Source organism: Aspergillus fijiensis (genome assembly GCF_003184825.1).
Source record: "Aspergillus fijiensis CBS 313.89 unplaced genomic scaffold BO72scaffold_47, whole genome shotgun sequence".
Classification (NCBI taxonomy): Eukaryota; Fungi; Ascomycota; class Eurotiomycetes; order Eurotiales; family Aspergillaceae; genus Aspergillus; species Aspergillus fijiensis.
In genome coordinates this window covers 23,641-51,343 of record NW_024469023.1, presented here as the reverse complement: position 1 = coordinate 51,343, position 27,703 = coordinate 23,641, and the positions used below count along the sequence as shown (strand labels likewise).

At 54.9% G+C, this 27,703-nt stretch overlaps 11 protein-coding genes across 11 annotated transcripts; 7 read left to right on the top strand and 4 right to left on the bottom strand.

The window, feature by feature from the left end:
* Window positions 1–401: 401 nt before the first annotated feature.
* BO72DRAFT_199546 (uncharacterized protein) lies at window positions 402–1,815 on the top strand. Its single transcript, XM_040939583.1, has 2 exons — window positions 402–646; window positions 694–1,815. The coding sequence occupies exons 1-2, from the start codon at window positions 541–543 to the stop codon at window positions 1,539–1,541; spliced, it is 954 nt and encodes a 317-aa protein (XP_040798531.1). The 5' UTR covers window positions 402–540; the 3' UTR covers window positions 1,542–1,815.
* Window positions 1,816–2,199: 384 nt separating this feature from the next.
* On the top strand, window positions 2,200–2,635 carry BO72DRAFT_530051 (uncharacterized protein; the record flags this gene model as incomplete). The annotated part of the gene is made up of 2 exons (XM_040950276.1): window positions 2,200–2,532; window positions 2,582–2,635. 2 exons carry the CDS (start codon window positions 2,200–2,202, stop codon window positions 2,633–2,635), a joined length of 387 nt encoding a protein of 128 aa, XP_040798530.1.
* A 1,687-nt stretch (window positions 2,636–4,322) lies between these two features.
* On the bottom strand, window positions 4,323–5,991 carry BO72DRAFT_479400 (DUF4050 domain-containing protein; the record flags this gene model as incomplete). The annotated part of the gene is made up of 2 exons (XM_040947579.1): window positions 4,558–5,991; window positions 4,323–4,348 (listed from the first exon to the last, which is right to left on the bottom strand). Exons 1-2 carry the CDS (start codon window positions 5,762–5,764, stop codon window positions 4,323–4,325), a joined length of 1,233 nt encoding a protein of 410 aa, XP_040798529.1. The 5' UTR covers window positions 5,765–5,991.
* A 208-nt stretch (window positions 5,992–6,199) lies between these two features.
* On the bottom strand, window positions 6,200–9,576 carry BO72DRAFT_450586 (ATP-binding protein). The gene has a single exon (XM_040945287.1). It carries the CDS (start codon window positions 9,244–9,246, stop codon window positions 6,397–6,399), a length of 2,850 nt encoding a protein of 949 aa, XP_040798528.1. The 5' UTR covers window positions 9,247–9,576; the 3' UTR covers window positions 6,200–6,396.
* Window positions 9,577–12,019: 2,443 nt separating this feature from the next.
* Window positions 12,020–14,517, top strand: BO72DRAFT_498941 (LIM domain-binding protein; the record flags this gene model as incomplete). Its single annotated transcript, XM_040948810.1, has 5 exons — window positions 12,020–12,254; window positions 12,370–13,265; window positions 13,321–13,608; window positions 13,665–13,940; window positions 13,996–14,517. 5 exons carry the CDS (start codon window positions 12,020–12,022, stop codon window positions 14,515–14,517), a joined length of 2,217 nt encoding a protein of 738 aa, XP_040798527.1.
* A 743-nt stretch (window positions 14,518–15,260) lies between these two features.
* Window positions 15,261–16,610, top strand: BO72DRAFT_450581 (urease accessory protein UreG). Its single transcript, XM_040945286.1, has 3 exons — window positions 15,261–15,631; window positions 15,697–15,795; window positions 15,891–16,610. Exons 1-3 carry the CDS (start codon window positions 15,456–15,458, stop codon window positions 16,429–16,431), a joined length of 816 nt encoding a protein of 271 aa, XP_040798526.1. The 5' UTR covers window positions 15,261–15,455; the 3' UTR covers window positions 16,432–16,610.
* A 201-nt stretch (window positions 16,611–16,811) lies between these two features.
* Window positions 16,812–18,498, bottom strand: BO72DRAFT_384479 (WDR46/Utp7 family protein; the record flags this gene model as incomplete). Its single annotated transcript, XM_040941553.1, has 2 exons — window positions 16,812–17,786; window positions 17,845–18,498. 2 exons carry the CDS (start codon window positions 18,496–18,498, stop codon window positions 16,812–16,814), a joined length of 1,629 nt encoding a protein of 542 aa, XP_040798525.1.
* Window positions 18,499–18,720: 222 nt separating this feature from the next.
* On the top strand, window positions 18,721–21,765 carry BO72DRAFT_409989 (small subunit rRNA maturation protein TSR1). The gene is made up of 3 exons (XM_040942417.1): window positions 18,721–19,013; window positions 19,087–19,556; window positions 19,617–21,765. The coding sequence occupies exons 1-3, from the start codon at window positions 18,902–18,904 to the stop codon at window positions 21,468–21,470; spliced, it is 2,436 nt and encodes an 811-aa protein (XP_040798524.1). The 5' UTR covers window positions 18,721–18,901; the 3' UTR covers window positions 21,471–21,765.
* A 260-nt stretch (window positions 21,766–22,025) lies between these two features.
* On the top strand, window positions 22,026–23,053 carry BO72DRAFT_450579 (uncharacterized protein). The gene is made up of 3 exons (XM_040945285.1): window positions 22,026–22,236; window positions 22,368–22,443; window positions 22,598–23,053. Exons 1-3 carry the CDS (start codon window positions 22,179–22,181, stop codon window positions 22,725–22,727), a joined length of 264 nt encoding a protein of 87 aa, XP_040798523.1. The 5' UTR covers window positions 22,026–22,178; the 3' UTR covers window positions 22,728–23,053.
* Window positions 23,054–23,158: 105 nt separating this feature from the next.
* BO72DRAFT_470724 (PAPA-1-like domain-containing protein) lies at window positions 23,159–24,518 on the bottom strand (the record flags this gene model as incomplete). The annotated part of the gene is made up of 3 exons (XM_040947048.1): window positions 23,159–23,410; window positions 23,483–23,592; window positions 23,639–24,518. The coding sequence occupies 3 exons, from the start codon at window positions 24,516–24,518 to the stop codon at window positions 23,159–23,161; spliced, it is 1,242 nt and encodes a 413-aa protein (XP_040798522.1).
* Window positions 24,519–26,370: 1,852 nt separating this feature from the next.
* Window positions 26,371–27,675, top strand: BO72DRAFT_409985 (peroxisomal membrane protein PEX14; the record flags this gene model as incomplete). The annotated part of the gene is made up of 1 exon (XM_040942416.1): window positions 26,371–27,675. A coding segment is annotated over exon 1 (1,269 nt), but the record flags the coding sequence as incomplete, so codon positions are not given.
* Window positions 27,676–27,703: the final 28 nt, after the last annotated feature.

Genomic DNA, 27,703 nt, shown 5'->3' with positions numbered 1-27,703 from the left:
TGGCCCTAATGGGGGGGGGGGGGGTTTAAAGAATCTATATACAATATAACTTCAAAGGTTACACACCAGATACTATCATAGATACTACTCAGTACTATACATATTAATATTTTTACCTAATCAGGTCTAGACCCTGAGTGTTTATAGTCTAGGATATATGTATACTCTAACTAGAAGTAGAAAGATGAAGCACGGGGGGAGAAAAAAAAGAATCACATGAAATCAGCTTATCGAGGCCTAGTGCTGCCCAATTTTTGATTACTCTTATTCCCAAGCTATGTAAAGCAAGATTACTGCTTTTCTAATATACTCCAAGTGAGATATTTATTTTTATGACAGAACAATCACCTGGCATACAAATTAGTCTGTTAATCGGATGCTGCCCGATTGGGGTGCATATGCTTGAAGGAGGGGGCAGCCACGTTCCACCAGCAAACTGAAATAGCACGATCAGACCGCTTCTCGGCGAGCATTTCAGTCGAGGCTTGATTCCGGCGACTCCTGCATTGCCAGGCTCAGCGACGTTTTCCACCCTCACTCATGGAACAGTTTGCTGGCCTTCCGTGGAAGCCTCGTCGCTACAAGCGAGTCCCTTATTGCTCACTTTGTGGTCAAAGATTTACAACAAGTACATACTTTCGCGCACGTATGTCGCAGATAATATGGCTCTTACTCACCTGCTAATGATTGCAGTCATTGAATTACAAGATCAGACTGCTGTTTGGACTCCAGATGCCACTTTTCGGGAAGATGGTCGGACGATCGAGAATCTATACATAGCTATACAAAATTATCCACGACGAAAGGCAAGATATGCGCCTGCGGTCCATAGTATCTGCTTATCTGCTGTAGTCGATCTACCAAAGAGTGTTATAATTTACGATATAGGTCTCGCGATGATACCTCATATTTGGACGACAATACCACGGGAGGCCTACAGGAGTCATGAATTCCTTCAACAATCACTCCACTCGCTAGTTTGCGCCTCAGCCAACCCTCAAATTCCACCCAACGATGACGAATATCTAGAGCTGCTCAGAAGATGCAGGCAACTTCCACCGGAACTCGGGACAATGATCTGGGACTTCATTTCTCCTGGCAGTGTACGCTCGATTCTGGCACTCCAGGCTACGAAACATCTCTGGTCAACCCCTTCCGTTACAAACGGAACTGCGACTCCCTCGTTGTATGGTGACCTTGCTTTATACTACACACATGTCCTGAAGCAGACATACGTGTGTGGCCTTCGTCAGGGAGAAACAGTGTACGGCCACGAAAGCGAACATTCTGCAGCCGTATCAGTCCCTTCCTCGAAAGCGGCAATGATATTCACAATCGAGATTCATGGGCTATCTCAGCTGGCATTTGTGTCGGAAGTACCCAGCGCCAATGTCCGATACTCGGTTCCGTGGAGTCATCTACCCTCAGACGAAAGAGTTGCGTGTAGATCTCAAGTGGGATGCAAGTGCCTGTTCCCGGTTACAGGATCTTATGAATATAGAACTTCAGATTTGCAAAATCTTCGACATCGGCCTTTGTGATAAATAGACATTCGGGCATGACTTCCTCTGGTCATCTATACTTCCTCCTGCCTGCCCCTCTGCGGATTCCTTTTATGATTGGCCGCGGCATGTTGACTTCTCGACCCAGGCTCAGCGACTTATGGAGTATATCCCTCTGCAAAACGAGGAAGGAAAGCTTTACGGACTTACGGCATTTTGCTCGAACGCGGGCATTGTCGGCATTAGAACCCACTTTCGCTCCTGCCCTCATCAACCTTCTCGCGGAGAATCTTCTTCTTCTACCCACTGGTATGGGCGACAGTTCGGTTGCCCTATCCACTTCCGCCTTGATCGTCAAAAAACCATAAGTTCAGTGTTTGTTCTCTGAGAGCAAAATGACTATCTACCCGAGCCTTATCTAGCTGTATGCTGTGTCTCTTCTCGCGGAAGAAGCTGCATACTTACATGGGCCTAGGTAACCACCAGCAAAGACGAAATATACTTTCTCGGTCCCTACATCGAGTCCAGCCGAACATGTACAAAGAGCATATTTCATGCAGACAACGGAGATCTCCAGGGTCTCTACTAGGATAAGTCGCCGGGCATTACCGCATTCACGAGCCTAGGTAGTATTTACCAGCCGCACAGGCACCCCGTTACACTCCAGGTTGTTTCTACCATCCCGCTGCGTCAACACATGAAGCTTATAGATGTCCTTAATCCTCCAAGGTTCTTCTCGCAGGCACCGTTGAGGCATGTCCGATCCCTGGTGGCTTGCTATCCAGAGTCTCGATGTACGGGACTTCTCCTCTGCTACCGCGACGGCACCGAGCGCATCCTGGGCCAGTGGTACGAAGATACCGATAAACGACCAGAGTATGATGCCTTGGCCTCTCGGGATGGCAGTATAATGCGATTTTATCTTGCGCAGGAAGATCGGGATGGTATACTTCTCCGGGTGGGGATTGTGCAGGATGCTGCTGCTGCTGCTCCACAGGCCGATGAGAGATTTGTTGATATGATGGAAGGGGTAAGTATGAGATAGTCACCTTCTTACCGGCTAAGCTGACAACCATTAGGACGAGGCTTACTGGCTGTTCACGGATTATGATGATCTTATATTCGCTGGTTGAGGATCACGGGTGCGTTGTTATTGGGCTGGATAGTACTGGAAACATGCATGGAGTGCAACCGCCCCAAATGTCTGGATTTCTGGATATAAAACTTTTCTGTGTATTTGACTATAGTCCTTGATCAGTAATTGGCGTGTTACGCTTGAGAAGCGCCTTCTAGAACAGTTTGAGAGTATTCTGTGGTAGGTATTCCCTTTAAAGATTTCGTTCTGCGCGTGAATCGCCATGCCAGGGCCGTCTAAATACAGTCTCGAGGGAGGGAGTCGATGAAGCCTTGTCCCCGATTGCCGCTCGCAAGAGCAGGCGCTGATTGTGTATGCTCTAGCAAGTCTCCTCAACTTATCTATACCCATCCTCCAAAGTACGGATGATACTCTTCCCAATCCAGAAAATCCATGAAAGATAACTTTCAACTACTATGTTCATTCTCCAGCGCTGCTCAAGACCGGTATTGTCAATCCTGCAGCTTTACAATCTCTCACACATCGCTCGAATGGGCCACGACTCATCTACCTCAATCCACCGGCGGGTCTGCAATAGAAAAGCAACCGTGTACCGCGTCATGCCAGCGACCGCTGGCCTTGCTGCAACTGTGAGCTCTGGAGATTTGATATCGTGCTTTCCATACAATCTCAGCAGGCGAGGGGCCTCATTCTACTCGCTGTTCCTGACAGCCCAGCTGGTACACGCGAGGATAGTCCTACCCACGCAGTCTATGTCAGTAAGCTTACCTTCAAAGCGGATGGCAGACCCCCTCCCTTGTCTTCTTTCCCAGGGTCTTCCCATCTCCCACCTCCGTTTTCTCCTAGGCCGACTTCCACGGCCCTCGCCAAGCGTGGTATAATACCCTGCCCTGCCGCAGGACTCACGTTTACGTGAGTTTGTATCGTCGAGAATCAACTTTCATCGGCTGCAGAAATGCGTATTTTGGATTTAAAAATCGTTGTGTTAAGACCTAAGTATATGTTTATTTGGAATGGGTTTGTTCAATGTTATAATAGTTAGGGGTAAGGTCGATAGGGGAGTCGGGTATAGTCGCAAAGCTACAAGTGAACCCACTGGACCAGCTAGATATGGCTAGCATACGTACTATGCATGGATTCGTGATTAGCGAACAGAGGACTGGTTCTGGTCGTATGTGGATGGGTTCCGTCTGTTCGGGTGCCCAGAATGCAGAGACGAGTACAACCCCCGAAGACAGAGCGGTGTCATCGGACTCGAGGATATTGTTTATACTCATACGGACAGCTTTCCAGCATGGGGAAGTTGGTAAGGCAAATTCAGCATGATTGCGGATAGAATGGACCATATACTACAACGAAGGTGAGCCAGCATGAACCAAGGTTCCATTGCAAAGTGTTCATAGAGACTGCTAGGGGCCATGGAAGAATCGATATATTGATAAATCCGCCTGGTGGGTCTAAACCCCGCGCATTGCCGACAATCTGGGATATTCTGTATGCTCTAACCAGAAGTGGAAAAGATAAAGGAAACGAGAAAAGAAAAAGATAATTAAACCTCCTGCATGCATGAGACTAGGAGATTAGAACGGAACCAACTCATCATCTTACGTCACAACATAAGTATCCATTCGAAACATCAGAAAAGGGAAAACAAGCAGAGTATCATGATCGAACCATAACCGTACATACGTGACATGTAATCAAGAAGGAAAAGACGTCATTATTCAAGAGTAAAGGGAGAGGAGGAAGGCTGCACGAACGCAGGATGCATGCAGCATTGCGGGTGCAGAAGAGTGGATACAAGGGGGGAATTCGGGGCAATAGAGATATCATAATATTGGAGACGAAACGATGCCGCTCCATTCGAGGTTATTCCTGGATGAGTCCAGCAGCTGCGATCGAACATTCTCAGCTTTTGATTGCTCAAATCTCACTGTGCAAGATTCGCTCCGGACTCACCGCCAGCTTGCGTTTGGGGTTCAGTATTCTGTTGACTGGAGGAGCCTCTCCGGTGGAACGGGTGGGGGTGGAACCCCGAGAAATGGAACACCTTGCGGACGGCACTGGCGACGCCGGAGCGGCGTTTCGACTCGGGCGATGATGGCGCCCGGTCCCCGCCTGCTGTTGCCGCCGTCGTGGTGCTGTCTTCTGGTCGGCGAGGGATGGTCGCGTCGTCCTGGAGAACAATCGAGGTCTGGGTCGGTTTGGGGGGCCATTGGCCGTCGGCCTTCCAGCCTTGGACCATGGCTTTGGTGACGTCGGCGAGGTTGATAGGGACGGTGGGCGTGAGGCCCTGGATGACGACTTTGGAGTAGATGGAGGGGTACATGGCTGGCGTGATGGAGGCGCGGATGGGATTGGTCCCAGAGATCAGCGAGGGGACGACGGGAATGAAGGGCTCTTCCAGTGTTCGAAGCGGCTGTTGCGCTTGCGGTTGTTCCGAGGATGAAGTCTCCGTGGTGGCGCTGGAGGTCTCTTTCTGCGGGCCCGGTTCGGTGATGATGGTTTCCGTGGACGCAGTCGGGTCCTTCTTGTCGTCCGCGACCGTTGACGGCTCAGCCTCCTCGCCGTCCAGCTGCGCCAGGTTCTTCGGCTCTCCAAGACTAAGGGCGGCTTCTGTCCTGGTGACAAGGTCGCTTGTCGGAGACCTTGGCGGGCTCTGTACTGCCGCGTCCGATGACGATAACGAGGACTCCGTTGCGTGCCCCTCCTCCTGCTGCCGTTGATGCTTTTTCAGGGTTTTGGCGCGGATCTCGTCCTTGGTGTGGGCTCCCGACCACGCATCTCGTCGCTCCACCCACGCTCGCAGCCCTTCGTTCCAGCGCATCTCCTCCTCCATCTGGCGGCGGCGTTTGCGCCGGCGCTCCGAATCATCGCCCAGGGGTGTCGTGATCGGGCTGGAGATCTCCGACGGCGTGAAGCCCGGCAGCTGCTGGACATCAGCGGGATTGATGGTCGGGGAGGACTGGGGTTCCAGTTCGGAGCCGGAACTGTCGTATTCGCGCAAGCGCCATTCGAGCACGTCCTGCTCCGGCGTGGGCGGTGATGAGAACGAGGGGATGCCGTATTCGGGGGACAGTTCGAAGACCCAGTCATTTCGCACGGTGTCGCGGACATATTGCTTGGCCTCTCGGATGGCCGCATCACGGGCCTCGGTGGTTGACATGGTGGGTAGGTGGGTGAGTGCAATGTGACAGGTCGAGCAGAGGGGTAAAAATAGAAGCTGCGGGGAAAAATTCAGGATGACTGGCGACAATCCCGAGGAAGATTTAGCTCAGACCAGAAGATTGAAGCCTGTCAAAAGAGATGAGAGAAAATGGCGACAAAAACTGACCCGAGAACAAAATAGACTGAGACCAGAGGAATGAAGGAAAACCTGGTGGAGAGTTTGAGGGGGGGGGGGGGGGGAAGATTGTAAGTTGCAACTGAGGAGGAGCCGAAAAGGTTGGCTGATCCAAAGGCGGCGGCGGTTCGTCGATGTCATTCCGAGGTCGAGCCCCTTCAGGTTCAGTAGCTCGATTACTTCTTCCGGAAGTACTTACCTGTACATCCACTTCATATTATTGAATACCTCAAATCCAGACATTTGTATGTACCAAGAATCAAAACATTCTATTCCAGAAGATAGCAGGTATCTGCAATATTGTTACAGGTTCATGTCGCTAATTAGTGTACAATTGGTCGTCATTGCCTGCCTGCCCTTCCATCCCAGTCCGCTCCAGTCCGAAACCTCCAAAACCATATAGTAGAGTGAAATAACAGTTAATCTATACAAGAATGCTCATCGAAGCCCTCCGGTCAGGTCCGTACGCGCGCAGCCTCTTCGGCCGCCGCTGATGCGTCCGCGGGAGCCGGGATAAATCCCCAGCCGGGACTCTTCTTCCGCCGTCCTTTGCGATCACCATATTGTTCATCGAACTTCCGGATGGCGGACAAAGATGCCATGTCCTCGCTGATGGATGCACTGATTTCCTCCATCCCCCGTTCAAAGTGCTTCCAGGTCAACGTGCGTCGAGCTGGGTACTGGTAGGGCTCATTGCCTTGGTGCTGTGCCGCCAGTTCGTTTTCCTCTCGCACACAGGCCAATGCGGCAGCCACTGAAAGGTTCTTCAAGTCAGAACCTGAATACAGCGGAGTGCGGCGCGCCAACTCCGCAAGGTCGATTGTGCTGTCGAGAAGTTCGTCCTTCAGATGGATCTTCAAGATGGCCTGCCGATCCTGCTCAGTCGGAAGATCAACCAGAAGGCGGCGGGGAAGACGTCGCAGAACAGCATCATCAAGATCAAAAGGTCGGTTCGTGGCAACCATGATGAAGGCAGAGAGGTCGTTCATCCCGTCCCACTCGCGCAGGAACTGATTGATGAGCTCCCGGTGCGAGGTACGGCTGCTGGCACGGGTCCGAGAGCAAAAGATGGCGTCCGCCTCATCAATGAAAACGACACATGGGCTGAGCTTCTTCGCGAGCGTAAAGATGGCCTTGACGTTCTTCTCACCTTCACCCACGTACATGTCATAAACTTCCGAGCCGCTGACTTCAAGAACGGTGGCACCACTCTCGCGGGCTACAGCCTTGGCCAGGAGTGTCTTACCGGTTCCAGGCGGCCCGTAGAGCAGTAGACCAGGAATCTTGTCCGTAGCCAGAACACCGTAGGTGAACGCCTCGGGGCGGATCAGAGACAGCGAAGTCAGTGTTTTGAGGGCGTCGATAGTTTCTGGAGGCACATGAACGTCCGAAAACGTGGTCCGGATACTCTGCGCATCAACAACTCCGTTCAGCAGCTTCTTCTCATATGAGTTGCACGTCTTTCGTAAAGAGCTCAGCAAGCGCTCCCGGTCGCCTGCTGCGCCTCCTGCTTTAGCTTTGGGCGCCTTTTCTTGCAGCCAGTCTTTCTTGGCCCGTTCGCTCTGCTGTGTCATTTCAATGCCTCGACGAACGTGCTCAAAACCAAACTGTTCACCAGCCTTGAGAGAGCCGAGTGCCAGCGTGCAGACCCAGTGGACTTGGGAATAAGACCAATACCGCTCTTCCAAGCCACTCTGTTCCACAAGAGACGAGTCCAATGGCCAGGCACGATCACGGAAGAGATCATCCTTGAGTGCGGCGGCTTGTTCGTGCAGTCGCGTGCGAAGCATGTCCTGAATGTGGCGGATGTTGATATCTAACGTCCGCTTCCGTTGGTCCTCTGCAAATGTACGCGCTGCCGCCTCCGAGCTCATGTCAGGCGTGACAAGCAGCACTTGAGAAAACTGGTCATCGGGAGCATTCTGCATTAGTCGAGAGGAATCTGCACCAGGTGCGGCTTCCTGTGCCATCGTCCCAACAAACAAGACCCGGGATCCGGCCTTGCGCTTTTCTTCAATTGCTTTCCGCAGGATGATTATGAACTTGGCGCCTTCGCGAGTATCCTGAATCTCGTCGTAGTCCTGGACCTGGACGATGACATCGCGAGCGGCTGGGGTCGCTTCGGGCTCGGAAACCGCCGGTTTTACGGGCGCGTCGCCGTCCGCCTCTTTCAACGCCGGTGGTGCAGGCTTCCTACTAGAGGGGGAAATGAGTTGACGGGCAAGCCGAAGTCGTCTACTTTCTGGTCTCGATGCGGCGTTCGCGCCATCCGCTGCCGGATTGAACAACTTCAACCTAGATAGTACGTCATGGATTTCTCCAGACGATCCTAAGATGAATCGTTGACCAACTGCCGGAAGATCGGATGATGAGTGCAATGGTTGCAGATTTTCGTCATCGTTGTCGGCCTCACTCGAATCCACTCCATCTTGTGAAGCCTCCGGCATAGTAGGTCGATATACATCATAGCCCAGGGAACGAATCGCATCGGTTTTCCCGGTATCCGTCAGATCCTGTTCGCTGCATAACTCTGCGATGTCCTGTGCGTTCAGCGTCACCAGGTCTGCGCCAACCTCCTGAGCCAACCTCTTGACTACCGCGTCCAGAAACAAAATCCCATCTGCACCCGGATACTGCAGAACCAAATGTGACTTCCGGGCTGAGGGTTCTTGGGCGTACCTTGCCGGCGGCAGACGCATACCAGCGCGTGCAGATGCACACAGCTCCTCCCACATGGCATCCGTCAAGGCGTAGCGGTTCTCTTGCGGCGTAGACTCGTCCGAGGCCGGTGGGCCCTCGCCATCACCACCTTGACCGAGCCTTTCGACTGAGGACGCTTTCTCCGCGTTGAGATCCGACGGTGACCGAATCTGCACTTGTTGTACCGAGACTCCGGCATTTTCGCCCTTCCCATCATGAACGACGATGTTGCGCTGACGAAACCACTCTGGTACCGTAGTGACGGGAACAGTTAATTGCGCTGACGCTTTCCGGTTCCTCATTACCCTCCGAAGAGCTGAACCGTAGGGCTTATCAGTCTTGTTTTCATGCTGCTCCGACGCCGGTTTGGTCTCGGAGGTATCGCGGTGGGCGAGGTCTGGTTCAGCATTTAGGGTCGGAATGTCACCGGTGACGGTATCTTTCGCCGAGTCGCGAGGGTCCTGAGGGTCAGATGGGGTGGATGAGAGCCATGCTGGCGAGGGATGGAATCGGCGTGAATGGGCGAGGATTGCGGCGGGAAAGCGGCGATGGGCGATAAACCGACAGGGTCGCGCCAGAGACCAAAGGAACCTGCCTTGGGGCATTGGCGGATACATCCAGGGTGAGCGAGGCCACCAGATTGTGAGGTACGGAAGAGAGTGCTAATGCTGCACCAAAGCCTTCGTCTGCATCGGCGGTGAAGTTGCGACCACGGAGTAGGAGCCCGAACAAGGACTTTCTACCTGGTCCGCCTCCTGCTGGGGCGGAGAGCAAAAGTGACATCACGTGACAGTGCCGTGATCTGCAATCTACGCGCTGCAAAAGCACCTGTCGAAGATTAGCACCGCGCGACCAATGATGGCAGTGGAGCATGCTATTAATAATGCGCTGTAGTTATAGATTGACTGTTTGATGCTTTATATGGGGCATTTGGCAAAGACTCTTCACGAGGAAGAATGGATGTGTCCTACAACAATGCTTGATTTATGCTCAAACAGGCGATGCTGGAATCAGGAGATTTGAACAGCGGACTGGCTCCAATCAACCCGTGCTACAAAGGCAAGGTCATCACCGACAGGTACGAGATCCAGGAGTATGGCGCCGAATCCCAGTGCCTGGATCGATAGACGTGGCGTTATGCAGACTGATATCAGTGCCAGATGGCATTCTACAAAATGATTACAAAAGAAATAGTTGTTTAGCATGTTCGAGTGAGACAAGTATCTTGAATTTCATTGTATCTGAAGCTATTTGTCCAGAACCCCACGTGCATGAGGATGATCGGCGATCCGCCGACATCCTGATGCCACTCCGTTGTTCGACGTCATTTCGGAAAGCGGTAGAACTACTATAGCATACATTAGCCAAGGGTTCAACGAACTTCATTGTACAACGAGGTTCGCGTGAATCAGACAAGCCATGATGCAAATTGTTTCTCAGACCAAATATACTGGCAAGTAGCAGACCAACCGGGAAAGGGAGGTCCGAACTGTCTCCTCATGGACGATTCAGAAGGTAAAGAAGAGAAAAAGGTTTTATCATCTTCGAAACAATTCGCAAGGCGACGAATGGGCATGGAGGAAAGGGGGAGAGGGGACTAACCTGCTGCGAGTGGCAGATCTGCGGAGGTGACCTGATCTGTTAGCGACGTTGGATGGTCTGATTGTCAGAACCAAGAGATATCGAGCATGAGATAAAGACTGTTCCCCTGCCTGCAAGGGATCAGAATTCACAATCATATTCAAGACAGCATCATGTCTGTTCGGCTTTCCAGCTTTCCAGCTTTCCAGCTGAGTTTTCACTCTGGTCGAAAGTGTGTTGAGAAGATGAAAAAAAGAAAGCAGAAAACTAACCAGCGGACATAAGTAGTAGAAAAAAAAAGTAAATGCCCACTACGGAACAGCATTGATCCGGACGCCACGTGATAGAGGCACCTTGCCTGATCGAGGTGTTAGCGTGACTCTGGACGAGGCGCGGACGGCGATTCGCCGATCGGAAGGAAAGAGGAAGAAAAGGCGGAAAAAAGGCCTCATATACCCAGCGAGAAGAGAGAAATGCGATACAGAGAGACACAACGAGAAGAACAATCTCGCTGCGAAAAAAAAAAAAATATCATAAGAATAATACTTTATCATCCCACCCCATGGCCATATGCTCTTTACTCTGACTGAAGTCGACTTCTTGTTTTTTTGCCCTCTTTGGAATTTTTTTACATACGACTCCCACTGTTATCGTTGGTCTATACCTCCGTAGTCAAATGGAATAACTCTTGTCGACTGCTGCTGCCAACACGTCCAGTTCTTGCAATCGCGCGGTGCCTGCCTGCCTGCCCTGTCGGTCCGTCTCTCTTCCCTCTCTCGCTCTCCTGCTCTTCCCTCTTCCCCGTCTCTCTCTCCCCCCCCAGTCTCAAATCGCTCTCCTCCCCTCTCATTCTTGTCCTGGTCAGTATCTCCCTCTAATCCTGTTTTTCTCTTTCCCTCTCTGCATTTCCCTTCATCGCTCTCTCTTTTTTTGCGCGCTCTATCTTTCTATCGGCCCCTAAAAGTGGTGGTGGTTGTGGTGGTAGCAGCCCCTCCACACTTCTTCCTCCCGCCTCCCCCTAACTAACTAACCATTAAGTCTAATTCCCGTGTATGCACTATTGTTGTATTCTCTATCCCATTCCTTTCCTTTCTGTTCCCTGCGCGTTTCCATTCTCTCCCAGGACGGCCTTTAATCTTCCCTTCTAATCGCGTCCTGCCTTCTGTCACCCGCCTTATTCCCTACCCTTTCCCCTCCCAACCTCCCGCCTCTTCCTCGCCTACACCCCCCTCCTCCTTGTCTCTTGTTTCCTCCAAGTCTTCAATCACACCCTTTCTGACTAATCTCTGCTGACGCTACAGGAATTGTGCAGAACAAGGAATTCTACCTTTCCCTCCCCACCGATCTGGCGGGCAACAGGTGATTAGGCCGGTCCGATCCATGCTGCAGATCTTGGGTGGTCCTGGACGATACCGACGCAGGCTCAATCGCCTGTCAGCTGCGTCTTGGCCTCCGCTCCGGCACTAAAAGCGGCCCTGTTGTGCCCTCCACGTCAAGCGCGCTCGTCGTTCAGTCCCGACGTCCGCCTCTTTCGGTCTCCCCAGAAAACCCTCTCTCTCTCTTTCTCTCTCTCCCTTTTTCTTTCCTCTATTTACCTCCTCCTTTCTCTCTGCTGTCGGTCGCTTTATCGCTCAGCCTTTCGCCCCGGCTGACTCCTTTTTGAACTTTTCCGCCTCTTTCACCGACCCCGAGGAGTCCCGTTATCGGCGGCTTCGTAGCACAGCGATGATGATGGCGCAACCGTTTCCCGCCCCTCAAGGCATCCCGCAGCATCATACTTTACCGCCAGGTCATCCAATGGCTCCTGGTCAACATCCCAATGCTCACCCCGGGGCCGGAATGGTGCAGGCGGTGCACCCAGGTGTGTCGGCTCCCGGAGGGCCTCAGGTCAGCCAAGGTGGACCTATGATGGCAGGCATGCCCCCAGGTGCTGGAACAACGGGGCCTGGAGGGCCAGTGCAGGCTCATGCTCTCTCCCATCTGGGTCCGGCACAGGCACACATGTTTCAGCAGCCTCATTTTGCCCAACAATGTAGGTTCCTTTCTGGTCGCTCGGCGGCTTCGTAAATCGTGCTTTGACTGGACAGTACTGCATCTCACTGGCCAATAATGATGGTTCTTTGCTAACTCACTATACCCCGAGCTAGTTGCCGGTAACCCACAACTTATGCACCCGCAGCAGCAACAGGCAATGATGAGGCAACGTCTGATTCTCCAGCAACAACAGCAGCAGCAGCAGCAGCATCAGCAGCAACATGGTGGACTTCCGGTATCGTTACCCAACGGCAATCCTGCCGGCCTAACTGCCGCTCATGTCGCCGCCATGCAAGCGAATCAAGGAATGCGACCCGTGAATATGCAGATGCAGATGCAGCAAATGCCCCACGGACAAGCGCAGAATATCCAACAGCAGCAGCAGCATCTCTTCGCCATCCAAGCGGCCCAAGCGCAACAAGCCCAGCACGTACAACAGGCTCAACACGCGCAGCAGGCACAACAGGCTCAGCAGGCTCAGGCCCAGCAAGCGCATCAAGCCCAGCAAGTCCAGCAGGCGGCCACCCCGGTTCAACCTGGCCAGCAGACTCCGCAGCAACGGGCAGCCGCGCAACCGCAGAGCGTGCACGATGCACAAAGCGCAACGCCGCAACCCCAACCTGGCCCCCCACCACACCAGGGGAGCGCGACTCCGCAACCGAATCCGTCGCAGATACCCACCACCCAGCCCCCGCAGCCGCAGCAGCAGCCTCCCGCTCCACAGCCGCAGCCCACCCCTAATCCGCCTCCGCAACAACTGCCACAGTCGCAGCAGCCTGGTCCTCAACAGCAAACGCCGCAGCAGCCACAACCACCACAAAGTCAGCAGGGGTCTGTACAGGGACAACAACAACCTCCCATGATGTCCCAAGAGGCACAGCTGAAGGCGGCGCAGCAGCAGCAGCAGAATCCAGCCACGATGATGATGCAACAGCAGCCACGAATACCAATGAAAGGGGCCGCAATTCTCCACCTGAATAGCTTCGCAGAACACCTGAGCAGCTTCCAAGTATGTTCTCGCATCACCATCGCGCCCTAGGAAGAGCGATGCTAACATGTTACAGAGCCGCGGTGAGGCACACGATCTCGCCTACTGGCAACAATTCGTGGGCCGGTTTTACGCTCCTGGAGGCGTCTTACGTCAGGGCGTCTACAACCATCAGACGGGTTCGAAGCAATTCGAGATTGGCACGGTCGCACTGCCTCGCTACTACTACACCCAATTCACGAGCGGTATCCGCCATATCCAGATGGTTGTGGAGGGGGCTCGGGAGCGGGACTTGCCGAACGGAGGTCACGTTGTGGAGAGCCCCAGAACTTCCTTCATTTACTGGTTCACCAACGATACTCAGGTCGGCACTTTTATCACTGGATCTAAACTGAAGAAAACTACTGACAGCGAATCTAGCTCTTTGCCAACGGAACGATGACGGCACATTTTGACATGAACAACAAGATCGAGATGCTAGATATCGTTATGTTGAATCATACCGAGTATCTGCCTCGCACCCAGCTACAGGCCCTAGAACAAGCAGCAGCAGAACTACCAAAGCAGAGTCCCAAGGTTACCAAGAATTCAGGCAAGCGTGGCCAGCAGAAGCAGCCGCCACCGCCCGCGGCTACCTTGCCCGAATCAATGGTGACTTTGAACGGTGTACCGGGTGCTGTCATGCAATTCATGGAGGTGTGTTTCACCCCTCAGCACCCCCTAGGCTATACTGATATATTTCATGATGTAGGTCTCGGAGACGATCGCATCTATGCAATTCTTGATGCAGTTCTCCCAGCAAAACCCTCAATTGACACCGTGGGAATCGTTGCGCAACCTGGTGAATTCGATGCAGAACCAAGTTCCTAATCCTGCCTTCATGCCCCTCCAAATGAACCCGGCCATGCAACAAGGTCAGCCCCGCGCCCCCAGCATGAGCGCTCCGAACCAATTCGCCTCCCCAGCCATGGCTCATCTGGGTCTACCCCCTGCTCAAGGGTCTCCCCATCTGAGTGTCTCTGGTCATCCCAGCCCTGCACCAACCCACCTGGCCGGACCTCCGATGCCGCAGGGTCAAGTGCAGGGCAATGGTCCGCAAGTGACCAGTGCAAGTGCCAGTCCCAACGTGGGAACCAAGCGGCGTCGGGCCAGCACGGTGAAGGTGGAAAATGATGATAATGGACCGGATTTGAACGGGGCGCCGGGACCTGTGCCAGCCAAGGTGAAGGCCAGTCCACGCGTGGGCGCGAAGAAGCAAAAAGGGGGCGCTTAGTCTTAGAGTAATTGTGGTTTGGGTTACTTTTTGTCGCTTGTCATCTCATATCATTGCAGTCTCACCAGGCGGGAATCGGCGTACCTTGAGGATACTGTGCGAGGCTTCTCTTTCTCCGATGCTTTTCTTCTCATCTGCCGGTGTCTTTTTTTCTTTGTCTCCTTGGCCGCCATTGAACATACGTGCTGGGTTCGGGTGCTATATGCTATTGTTTCTGCGGGGCTGGATCGATATGGTTCAGGTTTCAATTGCAATTAGAAAGTCAACAGGCTTGATTGACACGGCGTCTTTTGAGTCGGTTGTGCCTGTGATTGAACCAGACGACCTTGCATCTAGACCCGATCATTGTCCGGGCAGTTCTTCCGTTTTTTTTTTCTCCCTTTTCTTTTTGCTCTATTTTATTCTCCTTCCATCTCTCACAGCGTTCTGTGGGGGTTGACGTGTGTATGAACGTCGTTGCAGTGAATGTTGTGCTTGTGGAGCTGCTTTATTTGATATCCACCTTACCTGGGCGATTGACGTGATCTTGCTTTTTCCTCTGTCTCTCTCTCATTTCTTGTCTCTTACATCTTGTTATGTTCCAGGCGTTTGGGATATTTTGGGAAGATAATGTGTTGATAGTTGCGTTGCTGCATTGTTGTGTAAGAGAGCATTTCAATTTCAATTTCAATTTCAATTCCCATCTCTCAATACAAGTTACCTAAGTTAGCCGTCGGATCTGGGCGCCAATCGGGGCAGGGCATCGGCAGTCGCCGTGCAGCCCCTCCACCGCCCCGCCATTAACTTGGTACTTACTCAGTAGATCTACTAATAGCAACTCACCTGCCTCCTCCGCCAACCTGAACTCGCTATCTTTTTATCTTCTCTCGTCTTTTTTCTTCTCTTCACTTTCCATCGTCTTCGCTCCGGGTTTGTTCAACCCTCCACAACCACACATCATGTCTCACTCTCACTCCCACGACACTGGCGTCAGCCACTCCCACGACGATGTCACCGGCGGCCACGGCCACTCGCACGAGATCCTCGACGGACCGGGATCCTACATCAACCGGGAGATGCCATTGTCGGAGTCCCGGGACTGGAAAGACCGTGCCTTCACAATTGGAATTGGCGGGTAGGTCTATCTCCTCTGCGAATGACTTATGTGTCTAATTCAGGGGATTTTGCTCTCAAATCTAGACCCGTCGGATCCGGCAAGACCGCCCTGATGCTGGCGCTCTGCCATGCCCTGCGAGACGAATATAACATTGCGGCTGTGACCAACGACATCTTCACGAGGTAGGTTGCGTTGCGTTACTTCCCCTTTCCCTTAGTCCCCCACAAACCCCCCACCCCGCCCAAATCTCTATTCACACAACCCGGCCACAAAACAGAGAAGACGCCGAATTCCTCACCCGCCACAAGGCCCTGGCGCCCAACCGCATCCGCGCCATCGAGACGGGCGGCTGCCCGCACGCCGCCGTCCGCGAGGACATCAGCGCCAACCTGCTGGCCCTGCAGTCGCTGCACAAGCAATTCCAGACCGATCTGCTGCTGATCGAGTCCGGCGGCGACAACCTGGCGGCCAACTACTCGCGCGAGCTGGCCGATTTCATCATCTACGTGATCGACGTCGCTGGCGGCGACAAGGTGCCCCGCAAGGGCGGGCCGGGCATCACCGGCAGTGACTTGTTGGTGGTCAACAAGTGCGATCTGGCGGCCATCGTGGGCGCCGATCTGGGGGTCATGGAGCGGGATGCTGCCCGCATGCGGGAGGGCGGGCCCACGGTCTTCGCTGAGGTGAAGAATGGGAAGGGGATGCAGCATATTGTGGGCTTGATTTTGAGTGCGTGGAAGGGGTGCGGGGCTTATGAGGAGTGTGTGAGGAGGTGGAAGGCGGGCGGGCAGAGGGGGTCGGGGAGTGTTGATGCTTGAACTTTCATCTCTCGTGTTGCTTTTCGGGGGGTGTGAGGTTGAGATTATTGTGAAGGGGGGGAGTGGAGGTGGACTTTGGGTAGTTTGGCAGTGTTGCCCGTTGATATGTATATGATGATGATCGTTTATTTGCACATTTCTATAGGATATATATATTCAGAGACTAAGCACTTTTTCTTTTCTTGCTTCTCATCCGCTAAAAACCTCAACGCCGGGAATATGCAGCCATTAAAAACAAGAATACAACAGCGATGGAAGCCCGACGCTCCAACCACCAGGGTATCTGAGAGCTCAAAGTCGCAGGATGAACACCCCACCACAACCCCAAACAGTAATACATACACGAAACAGATGAGCTAGAAAGTAGATATATGTTCTTCTCACATCTCCTTCTTCGCAAAGCGAGCCAGAGCAGGCCCCAGCTCCTGTCGCTCGGCCCGCAACTTGTCCTTGGCCCGCGCGGTGCGCTCCTTGTGCAGCAATTCCGCCTTGACCCGCTTCTCGTCGATGACGTTGCGGCGGCCCTTCTTCCGGAGGTACTTGCGCAGGGCGCTGTTGCGGCCGCGGCCGCGGTTCTTGAGCTTCTCCATGGGGTCCTCGGGCTTGCGGTCGAGGTCGCGCTCCTCGCGGTTCTTCTGATCGCGGATCGTGTCCAGCTTGCCGATGAAGCTGGGGTCGAGCGAGATCATGTCCGGCTGCAGCTTGTGGAGCAGGCCGCGCACCTCCGCCTCCTGGCGCTGCTTGGTGTTCTCGTAGGGGTTCGCCTCCAGGGCGTCGAAGTTGGGCTCGCCCGCGCCGGGGACGATGATGCTGGCGAAGCCCTGGTCGTGGCCCACGCCCAGCACATCCTCGAACGGGCACCAGCGCATGTTCTCGATGCGCTGCCCGTCGCCGCCCCACGCCATGTAGGGGCTCTGCACCTTGCCCTGGTCCGCCTGCGCCGCGTCGAACAGCCCGCGCCACACGCTGACCTGCGTGCCCCAGCCCACCGCCGTCAGGTTGCGGTCGCTGATCGCCACCGACGCCCCCGGCTGGTGGCACGAGTACGAGTGCACCTCCCGGAACATCCGGATGTCCCACACGTTCATCTTCTGGTCCTGGCCCGTCGACACCATGTACCGGCCCTGGCGGTCGATAGCCATCGACCGCACCGGGCCGCGGTGCACCAGCGCCTTCACCAGCGCCGTTTGCGAGTTCGGCGACCACAGCGTCACGCTGCCGTTCTGGTGGCCGACGTGCAGGATGGCGTTCCAGGGGTTCTGGGCGAGGGAGGTCGGCGCTCCCATGCGCGTGGGAAGCTCGGCCACCATTTGACCGGTCGAGGTGTCGGTGTATTTGAGGTAGCCGCTCATTTGCTAATGGTTTTGAGATATTAGTCTAGGACATTGAATCAAGGCCTCGAAAGATACTTACCGCGCTAGCGAGAAGGAAATGGTAGGGCAAGAATTCGAGGAAGAGCGGCTCGAGGTGCTTGTTCAGACAGTGCAGCTCCACACCGGCGTGATCGTAGATGTAGACGGATCGCTTCTGCGCGACGGCGAAGTACTGGTTGTTGTGCAGCCACCGGGCATCCCGGACGGTCTCGTTCAGCTGCAGCTCGCAGCCCAGCTTGCCGTTCCGCCAGTCCATCGTCGCAACATGGCCCTTGCGGCCCGCCAGCAGCAGCTCGCGGCCGTTCCTCGTATAGTCACAGCGGTAGGGGCCCATGTCGGTCAACTTCAGCTCGAACCCCTTCTTGGCCGTCTCGATGCCCACGTTATCCCGGATATCGCTCTGACGCACCTTGTACGTCCGCTCCAACTCGCCCTCGGTCTCGATGAATCCGGCCTCGTGCTCCAGCAGGATCTCCGCATCCTTGGCCCGGAGCGCGGCCTCCTTGAACTTGGCTTCGACGGCCTTCAGGTTGCTGCGCAGCTTCTTGTCCCGGATGCTGTGGGTGTGAATGCCCTTGCCGCGGCCGTAGGTCTTTTGCGCTTCCATCACTCTTTTGCTTTCCTTGCGCTTGTTGGGGTTGGCGTTGGTGTTGGCCGTCGGCGCAATGGCCTTTGTCGGCGTGGATTCCGACATTGCGGGCGGTGGGAGGTGAGCGCTGAGGATTCTATGAAATCCGGTGAAGAGAGGTCTGGGTGAGAAATTTCCTCTAAGCTGTCGAAAGTTGACGTTTGACTTGAGGACCAACAGTCACTTGCGATCTGCAATAAAAATCCGAGCCGAACTTTTCTTTTTCTGCCGGTCGGATCCCTCGCTTGTGTCTCCACCGCCTTATTTTTTTCTTTCCTCTTCCCCAGACCAAAAGTCAACAATCGGGCCCGATTGGATTGAGTCTCAACCTCAGGCTCTTTTAGCTCTTTCTTTTGGCTCTTTCTCTTTGCTTCTGGAAGACGGACTCTTCTGCAGGCTCACGAATAACTGCGAATCTCCCACGCTGGCCTCTCTTCCCTTCCGGTTCAAAGCGCCCAGCGGTGCCAACATGGCGCCCACTCAAGCGGTGCAACACCACCACCGCTCCACCACCAAATCCTCCAACAAGCCCTACAAGACTCGCCATGCCTCGAAGAGTGCTCTGAAAGATAAGGAGAAGGGTGCGTCTATCTACCTACATATCTATCGTTCTACCAAATAAAACTTCCCGGGCCGCTAAAATATCATCTTCAGGCAAGGTTGAAAGGCCCGAGCGGGGCACCCGCAAGACCCCTCACCAACAGCTCATGTCGAAACTCGATCGGAGGAACCAGGCTCGCCAGAAACAGCAGCTGAAACAACAGGAGAAGGCTCAGTCGACCAGCATTTTCTCCGGCCAGAACGGCGCCCCCCGCCATGTTGCCGTTGTGCCGCTCTCCGTCGATATCGATGTCGCCGCCGTCATCCAGTCCCTGAACGAAAGCGTCGACGTCTCCGCCGATGTCTCCGCCGATCAGATCTCTCGTGTGCGCGTCGAGCGATTCCGCCAGAGCCTGCAGTACATTCCGGCCAAGTACGACCTCATGAGCGCGCTGGATGCGTGTCGGATGGCCGATTTCGTGGTGCTCGCGCTTTCCTCCCAGGTCGAGGTGGAGGAAGAGGGAGAATTGCTGCTTAGATCCATTGAGGGTCAGGGTATCTCCAACGTTGTTGCTGTGGTTCAGGTGCGTCTTTACGTTCCACGGGTGGTGTATGGCTCACGTGCTAATGATATCCGTTCATAGGGCCTTGATAAGATCAACCCACCGAAGAAGCGTCCCCAGGTTGCGGCATCCCTCAAGTCTTTCGTTAGCCATTTCTTCCCCTCCATCGAAAAGGTTCTCTCCGTGGATTCTCGTCAAGAATGCTCCAACGCGGTTCGCTCCTTGTGCACGGCCGCCCCCAAAGGTATCCGTTGGCGCGACGAGCGCAGCTGGATGCTCATCGAAAATGTGCAATGGCCCGAGAACAGCGCCGAGGTTGTGGACGATGTGGTCGTGACCGGTGTCGTGCGCGGAAAGGGCCTGAAGGCCGATCGCCTTGTTCACATCCCCGGCTGGGGTGACTTCCAGGTCGACTCTATCACAGCAGCTCCTCTCGCGACGGCGCGAAGCAAGCGGGACGATGCGATGAACGTGGATGACAACGAGGCCCCGCAGCTCTTGGACTCGCCTACGGCGGATCACGACGACATGGCCACTGTTGCTCCCGAAGAGATCGAGATGGAGGACGACGAGTACTCCTTCGCTGGGGAGGAGCGCAAGGGTGTCCTCCTGGACGACCACCACTATTTCTCCGAGGATGAGGAAGACAGCCTGCCCAAGCCCAAGAGACTGCCCAAGGGTACTTCCAAGTATCAGTCCGCATGGTTCTTGGACAACATCTCCGACTCGGGATCCGACTGGGAGGATGAGGAGGACGTTGCGATGGGTGACGATACGATGGACACTGCCGGCGCCCCTGAGGACGGTGTGTTCCCAGACCACGGGGATGCCATGACAGAGGCTGGTCCCTCGGAATATCCCCAGTCCGAGATGTTCGTTGATCCGTCGCCCGAGGATGATGCCCGACAGCTGGAGGAATACCGGGCCAGCCGCCGCAACGAGGCCGAGGAGGACCTGGAGTTCCCTGACGAGATCGAGCTGCACCCCAACGTTCTCGCCCGCGAGCGCTTGGCCCGCTTCCGTGGTCTGAAGAACTTCAAGACCAGCCCGTGGGAGACCTCCGAGGACCGCGCGCACGAGCCCGAGGACTGGCGCCGACTGCTCCAGTTCGCCGACTACAAGGGCGCGAGGAACAAGTTCCTCCGCGAAGCTCTCGTCGGCGGCGTCAACCCCGGCGCGCGGGTGGATGTGCACCTGCGCGCTGTGCCCGCTGCCCTCCGCAACCGCCCGCAACCCCTCTCCCTCTTCTCGCTGCTGCGTCACGAACACAAGCACACGGTGGTCAACATCAACATGCACCTCAACTCGAGCGTCGAGGAGCCCCTCAAGTCCAAGGAGGAACTGATCGTCCAGTACGGCCCGCGCCGCCTGGTCGTCAACCCGATCTTCTCCGCGGGCGACAACACCCCCAACAACGTCCACAAATTCGACCGCTTCCTGCACCCCGGCCGCAGCGCCGTTGCCACCTGGATCGGCCCCTTGACCTGGGGCGCGGTGCCCGTGCTCGTCTTCAAGAACAAGAAACCCGCCGCCGCCGAGGACCCGGAGGAGATGGCCGACGCCGTCGACGAGGCAGAAGAAAGCCCCCGTCTCGACCGCCTCGAGCTCATTGGCAACGGCACCGTCATCGCCCCGGACCAGAACCGCGTCGTGGCCAAGCGCGCCATCCTCACGGGCCACCCGTACAAGATCCACAAGCGCGTCGTCACCGTGCGGTACATGTTCTTCAACTCCGAGGACATCCAGTGGTTCAAGGCCATGCAGCTGTGGACCCGCCGCGGCCGCAGCGGTTTCATCAAGGAGTCCCTCGGTACGCACGGTTACTTCAAGGCCACCTTCGATGCCAAGATCAATCCACAGGATTCCATCGGTATCAGTCTGTACAAGCGGGTGTTCCCGCGCAAGGCGCGGACTCTGGAGGAGGTGGTCTACTAAGCTTACCTACTTTCAGGCGTGTTGGGTTTCTTTCCTTGGTTAGAATTGCCCAGGGGATGCTAGGGGTGTGCGAGAGAGCACGAGATAGATTATCTATGATACCACCGAACCTTTCTTTTTTTTGCTTTTCGAGGCATATGAACCATTGATGATGATGCCTATGCCTGTGGATCTTTCTTAAACTACAGTCATCAATTTACAACAAAAAGTACAGTACATCTTGTTGCGTTGAACATTTCTCTTCCCTTGGCAGGATAGTTATAGATAGCAGGTCAGGCTTTAATGATGAGTTACGAGATTTGCGTTCTTCTCTTCCTTCTCTTGGTCTTAGGTCCTTGTCCATTGTTGGATTCTCACAAGTATATCATATTCAAAATTCATGGCCCTGACTACGGAGTAGTTACAGTAACCATATGGCTACCTATTACTGGATCAATGCCTCGCCACGTGACCCCAATCTCCCGATCCAGAGTCCAGCACTGTCAACCGAATAAAATAGTTCTGCCACCCCTCCCCGCCCGATAAGCTCCTCCTCCGGCCGGAGATCTACAGACAGACAGACACCGACACCGACGCTGACACTGACACTGACACTGACCTTCTATTCTCCGAGCCCATTATCTACAGCATTGTACAAATTTAAAGCACACCACCCCCACCACCTCACTCCCCCTCCCAAACCTCAACTCACAAATACAAAATAAAAAAATGATGAGCCGCAACTTCGTCCCCGTAGCCCTATCCATCGGCGCCGGCGTCCTCGGCGGTGCGTTACATACACTCTTTCCCTGCTCCTGCTCCGGCTCCTGCTCCGGCTTCTGCTTCCCCCGTCCAAAAAGCGTCCGGCTGTCCCGGCGCATTCGCTACCCCAGAACTGACAATTTCTTCCGGGGGCAGGGTACTACGTCTGGCAACCGTATTTCAAGGAGATGCAGCAGCGCCAACAACACCAGCTCCAGCAGTCGTTGAATCCGTATGTGTTTCCGATCCACACTTCCCAATGATTGAGGTCGGAGGGGGTATGTGGATATTTGGGCCTGGACTTGGGAGGATTACTTGACAGAGAAACCAAGGGGAAGGGGGCATGCTGTATAGGATCGATGCTGATGGTTGGGGAAACGCTCTAGGAATTCTACCGAGACGGCACCGCAGTCACAAGTTCCGACATCGACACCGACACCGACACCGACACCTCAGGAGGTGGTTCCTCCCTCTGCGACAGGGGATTCGGGGTCGGGGAAGGCAGCGGGGCAGTGAGTGAGGGGTTTTTGGGGTTAGTCAGATGGATGGATATATCACTAGATTTTGGCGCCATGGTGCAAGGTGCAAGGTGCAAGGTGCTTGCCAGGCGTGCTGCTGGGCGGTGCGGATGAGCACTTCGCTATATGCAGTGCTCTCACTGGGCTTGGGGGGAGCTGGAAGAGTCCCATAGCATCGCGGGTGCTGTTGGCTGTTATGCACCAGACGTGTCGAATACTCTGCTTGTGGGGAAAGAGGAAGCTCCCTCGAGGAAGACATGCCACCGAAAGAAAGCAAAAGGCCATCATGTATACTATCATATTGTATCATACAGTCACATAAACAAGAAATCATTCGATTTAGAATACATGTCCCTTCCTGGTTGTAAGACCCCCAGTAAAACGCCTCCGCTCCAATTGTGCGCCGCCGAAACCCTCCCTCCCTCCTTTCTATACCTCTTGGACAAGTTTGCCCGGCCCAGCGCCGAAGACCTGTGCAGCCGGCGTGCCAACCCACTCCTCCGGCACGCCCACGCGGCTGCCAGCCCGGCCACTGACCCAGCGCACCATCGTGGGGTCCGGCTTGGAATACGCTTCCTGGATCTCTTGATCGGCGGTAGCATTCTCGGCAGCCTCGGCGGCGGGGATGCGTCCTCGGCGCTTGGGGGCCTGCTTGCGCAGCAGTCGGTTGATGGTATCCATCTAGAACGGTGGTTAGTGCGCGCGCGGGGTCATGAGCTTGACAAGGTTCGATTGGGCTCAAGGATCACACACCTTCTCTTCTTCGTTCCGCTTCTCGCTAAGGTTCTTTCGGCGGCGGGCCATTTCCGCACGGCGCATAGCGCGCTCCTCTGCGGTCAGGTGCTTCTTCACCTGGGGTTCTGCTTATGGTCAGTCATGGCCGGATGAGCAGTGATACGGAGGTCTCACCCATCGGAAGTTGCAGGAAGTCATTTCCCAGGTTGCCTCGCTGCCGTTTGGTCATACGAGTGAGATCCGCAGTCGGCGTCCCGTCACTGTCGAGGTCTTCATCGTCCTCATCCTCCTCGTCCAGCTCATCGCCTCCATTCCCGGTCACCATCATACTCTCGTCCTGGTCATCAGGCTCGCCCTCAGCGTCAGTGTCTGGTTCCGACAACTCCTCGTCATCATCGTCATCGTCGTCGTCCAACTCCATCTCTTTCTCCTCGACACTCTTGACTGCTTTCGCACTCGGTGCAGCGGCAGCAGCTGCTGTTGCTTTCGCATGTCGCTTAGGCACTGGGGGTTGCGGTGGGGCATCATCCATGTCGAGATCCCCTTCAGCATCGAGATCTTCGTCCTCCTCTTCGTCCTCCTCGATCTCCTCCTCATCTTCGTCATCCTCGTCCTCACCGGGGGCATCTTCATCGTCGACCTCGTCCTCTTCCTGGTCTTCGAGATCATCCTCGTCGCTGGTGTCTACTTCGACCAGCTTCTTCCTGGGCCGGCTAGTGCGGGGGCCCGTGATGATGGGATTCTCGGTGAAGACATTCACCGAGCGCCGAGTGGCAGGCGCCCCTCGGGAGCTTCCCCCGGTGACTTCTCTGAGCTTGTTGGAGGGCATCTTGACGGTCAGATGAATCGATCGCTTGGATGATTCCCCGGATACGTCTGATGGAACACACACCGCGGTCACTGCGGGGGTGGATGAAGCAGCAGTAGCAGCAGTAGTAGCAGCAGCAGCAGCAGCGCGGGTGCTTCTTGTGGATCTGGAAGAGTCGTTAATATCTATCATGCTTGATTGATCATTGCGCCCCCCGTGGGAACGCAGTGAGCGACGGAGCGACATGGTGGGTTGAAAGGGAAAATTAGGAGAGGCGATGAGTAATTGCGAGGTTCCGTAACGAGTGATTTATAGTCAAGGGTCCAGAGGGAAATTGCGCGGGCGGACAACAGCTGCGTCACTTGCACGTCGGATAGACAGAGGGAAAGTGAACAAGTAGTTGAAGGCAGAAAAGCGAAAAAGCAAACAAAGCCTTCTAGGGCCCATGCGAGGATGTGATGCGGGGAAATAAGGCTAATGAGAGGAGATACGGGGGGGATAGTGGTGAGGTGTGATGGGGATTGGGGAGATGGGAGATGGAAATTACAATCACGAAGGACGGACGAGTGAAACTGAGGGTGTTGGAGGTGTTGGAGGGAAGAGAAAGGCGGAGGGAGAAATGAAATGAGGGGAGTGAAGCGCAGTCCATCTATCAGAAGGAGAGGTCTTTCTGACTGCTGCTGCTGATGTATTGTTGGTTGGTACATCAGCAATTTCGTCGTCATCATCATCTTCTTCCTTCCTTTTTCCTCACTTTCGACTTTTGGTTCCTTTCTTCCATACCTCACATCTCCACCACATTCTCTGCCTTTCTTTCTCCCTTTCTCTCATCCTCTCTTTCATCGAAGAGAAGAGGGGCAGGGAAGCAATGAGGCGAAGAAGTGCGACGCGGCAAGGCACAGGCAGAGCATGGATAATCAACCCCAACCCCAATCAGATGGCGATCGAGCAGCCACTTGATTCATTTGATTCACGAGGCCTGGGAGCCAATGGGAGGATTCTCGGCCTCCTTGTCCTCAGACGGTGAACCCAAACGGCGCTGCAGTCCGTTGCTGTTGCGCAACCCCGGATCACCCAAGGAATGGTTTTGGTTTCCTGCTCCGATGGGCGAGGGAGGCTTGATCCGGACTGGGGGTCAGGAGGAGGGGCAGTGGCAGTCTATCCAAGGATTTCTCCTGGATGTCTCGATCACGCAGCAAGCCAGTGCAACTTAAGCGAGAAGCAGAGACAGCCAAATGAATGGGATGGGGTGGGATGGGAGGGGGTGAATGGGTGGAAATCAATGAGAGACAACAACAGACTCGAGCAATGCATTCACTCACGGCTTCAAGGGTAGAACGAGGCGTCCCGTTCCAACCACAGTCACTTCAAACGGAGGGCTGATCAATAATGCGGCGGTCACGGCCGATCGTGCGAATCGAAGCAGTCGGTCTCAGCCCTGATCCTGATTCTGAACCCAACAATCTAAGTCATGTACTCCGTATCCATCCATTCATTCATCGATGATGGGCGAAGATCGAATAATCTTCGCTTGCCCCTTCACCGCCGCCACTTTGTGCCGGGCGGTCGGTATCCTTGGCGTTTGCGGCGGTATTTGCTTACATCCCTTCTTCTTCTATACTTCATACTTCCATTGAGCTGGCTTATTGTGGTTCGGTGTGATGGGCAGGAGCAAGAGTATATCACAGTGTTTCAAGAGCTCACCTGGCTTAACTTGAAGTACTTGACATTCGTGGACATGAACAGGAGACTATTCAAGCGTAGGAGCTGATCAATCGAAACAGATCTCTCCAAAATATATCCACGCCCATCTCGGCATGCACATGCTAAGCCCAAGACGTTTGACGCAAAAGAAATCATTCTTGCTACCTATCTATGTATAGTATGAAACCATGATGGTTACTTCTTACTTTCTAACTGCATAATCATATTCATGGCCCCCAAAGTAAAAATATTCAAGTCATGCTTAGCAGCAAACCCAGGCCGAATTCGGGGCAGGGCTGGTCTTATCACACTCGGTCGATACAGCCGAGGTTGACTGTCCATGTCCGCCTGCCGGACTCCGCACTTCCTCTTCCTCCTTCCATCTTCCCTCCACTCTCCTCTCACCTTACAGCTTCCTTGCGTGACCACCATGGCAGACAAGCCAAAGTCCTCAATCCCAGAGTGGCAAAAGTCCAATGCCGGTTCGGAGCGTAGCAGCACTGGCACCACCGCCACCACCACCAACCCAAGCGCAGATGATAACGACACCGAAGAGCGCCCAGCGCTCCTCGACCAAGCCGCCAAGTTCCTCCAAGATGACTCCATTCGCGACGCCCCTGTCGAACGCAAGAGAACATTCCTCGAGTCCAAGGGCCTGCGCAACGACGAGATTGACCTGCTCCTAAGCCAGTCCCCAGAGGAGTCCAGCACCTCGGAGGAGCCGAGCAGTAACCCCGAGGTCGCCAACAACCACGAAGCTCCCAGCAGCAGCAGCAGCGCATCTACACCACACTCCTCCCCCTCCTCAACAGCAACAACAGCAACATCCACCTCACCCACCCCACCTCCACTCCGCGACATCCCCCCAATAATCACCTACCCGGAATTCCTGACCACGCCCGCCACGCAACCGCCGCTCATCACCCTGCGCAGCACGCTGTACACCCTCTACGGCGCCGCCGGCCTAGCAACCACCTTCTACGCCGCCAGCGAATACCTGGTGAAACCGATGATCGCCCAACTGACCGCGGCGCGCCGCGACCTGGCCGAAACCACCACCACCAACCTGCGCACCCTGAACACGAAACTCGAATCCGTCGTCTCCACCATCCCCCCGCCTCCCAGCAGCACCAACGCCCCTGCAAACCCCGAAGGCGGCGCAGACGACGAAGACACGGAATCCATAATCTCCGACCCTACGGAACTCTTCCACCGCGACGTCGCCGTGCAGACCAGCCCGAGCCCGAGCCCCAATCCCCAACTCGAACCCACCCAACCCTCCCTGATCACAGCAACAACAAATGAAGACCCCACCCCCCTCGCAAAAGCCCGCACCCACACGGCCAGAATGCACACCCTGACGGCCCACCTCCGCTCCCTGACGGACACCGACCATGCCGCCTCGGAGCTCGACACCGCCCTCCGCGCCAAGCTGAACGACCTCCACCATTACCTGGATACCTATATCTACAGTAAACCCGGGGCGGGGGCCATGTTCAACCCCATGGCCGGGTATGGGGTGTTCAGTACCCCCGGGGTGGATGCCACGAATACATCCGGGACTAACGGGAACGGGGGGTTGGGGTTGGGGAAAGGGGAGGAGGATGCCATCGCCAATTTTCGGACGGAGATCCGCGGCGTCAAGGGGGCGTTGTTGAGTGCCAGGAACTTTCCGGCGGGTGGGGGCGGTAGTAGAGGGGCCGGGGCTGCTGGGCGGGCGCTGGGAG

Excerpts from the sequence above, each read along its gene's own strand:
- BO72DRAFT_450579 (XM_040945285.1), top strand. The coding sequence starts at position 22,179 with ATGATGAGCCGCAACTTCGTCCCCGTAGCCCTATCCATCGGCGCCGGC. Across the intron at positions 22,237-22,367 it reads CGGCGCCGGCGTCCTCGGCG|GGTACTACGTCTGGCAACCG; the intron begins GTGCGTTACATA and ends TTCCGGGGGCAG. Across the intron at positions 22,444-22,597 it reads CTCCAGCAGTCGTTGAATCC|GAATTCTACCGAGACGGCAC; the intron begins GTATGTGTTTCC and ends GAAACGCTCTAG.
- BO72DRAFT_199546 (XM_040939583.1), top strand. The coding sequence starts at position 541 with ATGGAACAGTTTGCTGGCCTTCCGTGGAAGCCTCGTCGCTACAAGCGA. Across the intron at positions 647-693 it reads AAGTACATACTTTCGCGCAC|TCATTGAATTACAAGATCAG; the intron begins GTATGTCGCAGA and ends TAATGATTGCAG.
- BO72DRAFT_450586 (XM_040945287.1), bottom strand. The coding sequence starts at position 9,246 with ATGCCCCAAGGCAGGTTCCTTTGGTCTCTGGCGCGACCCTGTCGGTTT.
- BO72DRAFT_409989 (XM_040942417.1), top strand. The coding sequence starts at position 18,902 with ATGGCGCCCACTCAAGCGGTGCAACACCACCACCGCTCCACCACCAAA. Across the intron at positions 19,014-19,086 it reads TCTGAAAGATAAGGAGAAGG|GCAAGGTTGAAAGGCCCGAG; the intron begins GTGCGTCTATCT and ends TATCATCTTCAG. Across the intron at positions 19,557-19,616 it reads ACGTTGTTGCTGTGGTTCAG|GGCCTTGATAAGATCAACCC; the intron begins GTGCGTCTTTAC and ends ATCCGTTCATAG.
- BO72DRAFT_450581 (XM_040945286.1), top strand. The coding sequence starts at position 15,456 with ATGTCTCACTCTCACTCCCACGACACTGGCGTCAGCCACTCCCACGAC. Across the intron at positions 15,632-15,696 it reads TTCACAATTGGAATTGGCGG|ACCCGTCGGATCCGGCAAGA; the intron begins GTAGGTCTATCT and ends TCTCAAATCTAG. Across the intron at positions 15,796-15,890 it reads ACCAACGACATCTTCACGAG|AGAAGACGCCGAATTCCTCA; the intron begins GTAGGTTGCGTT and ends GCCACAAAACAG.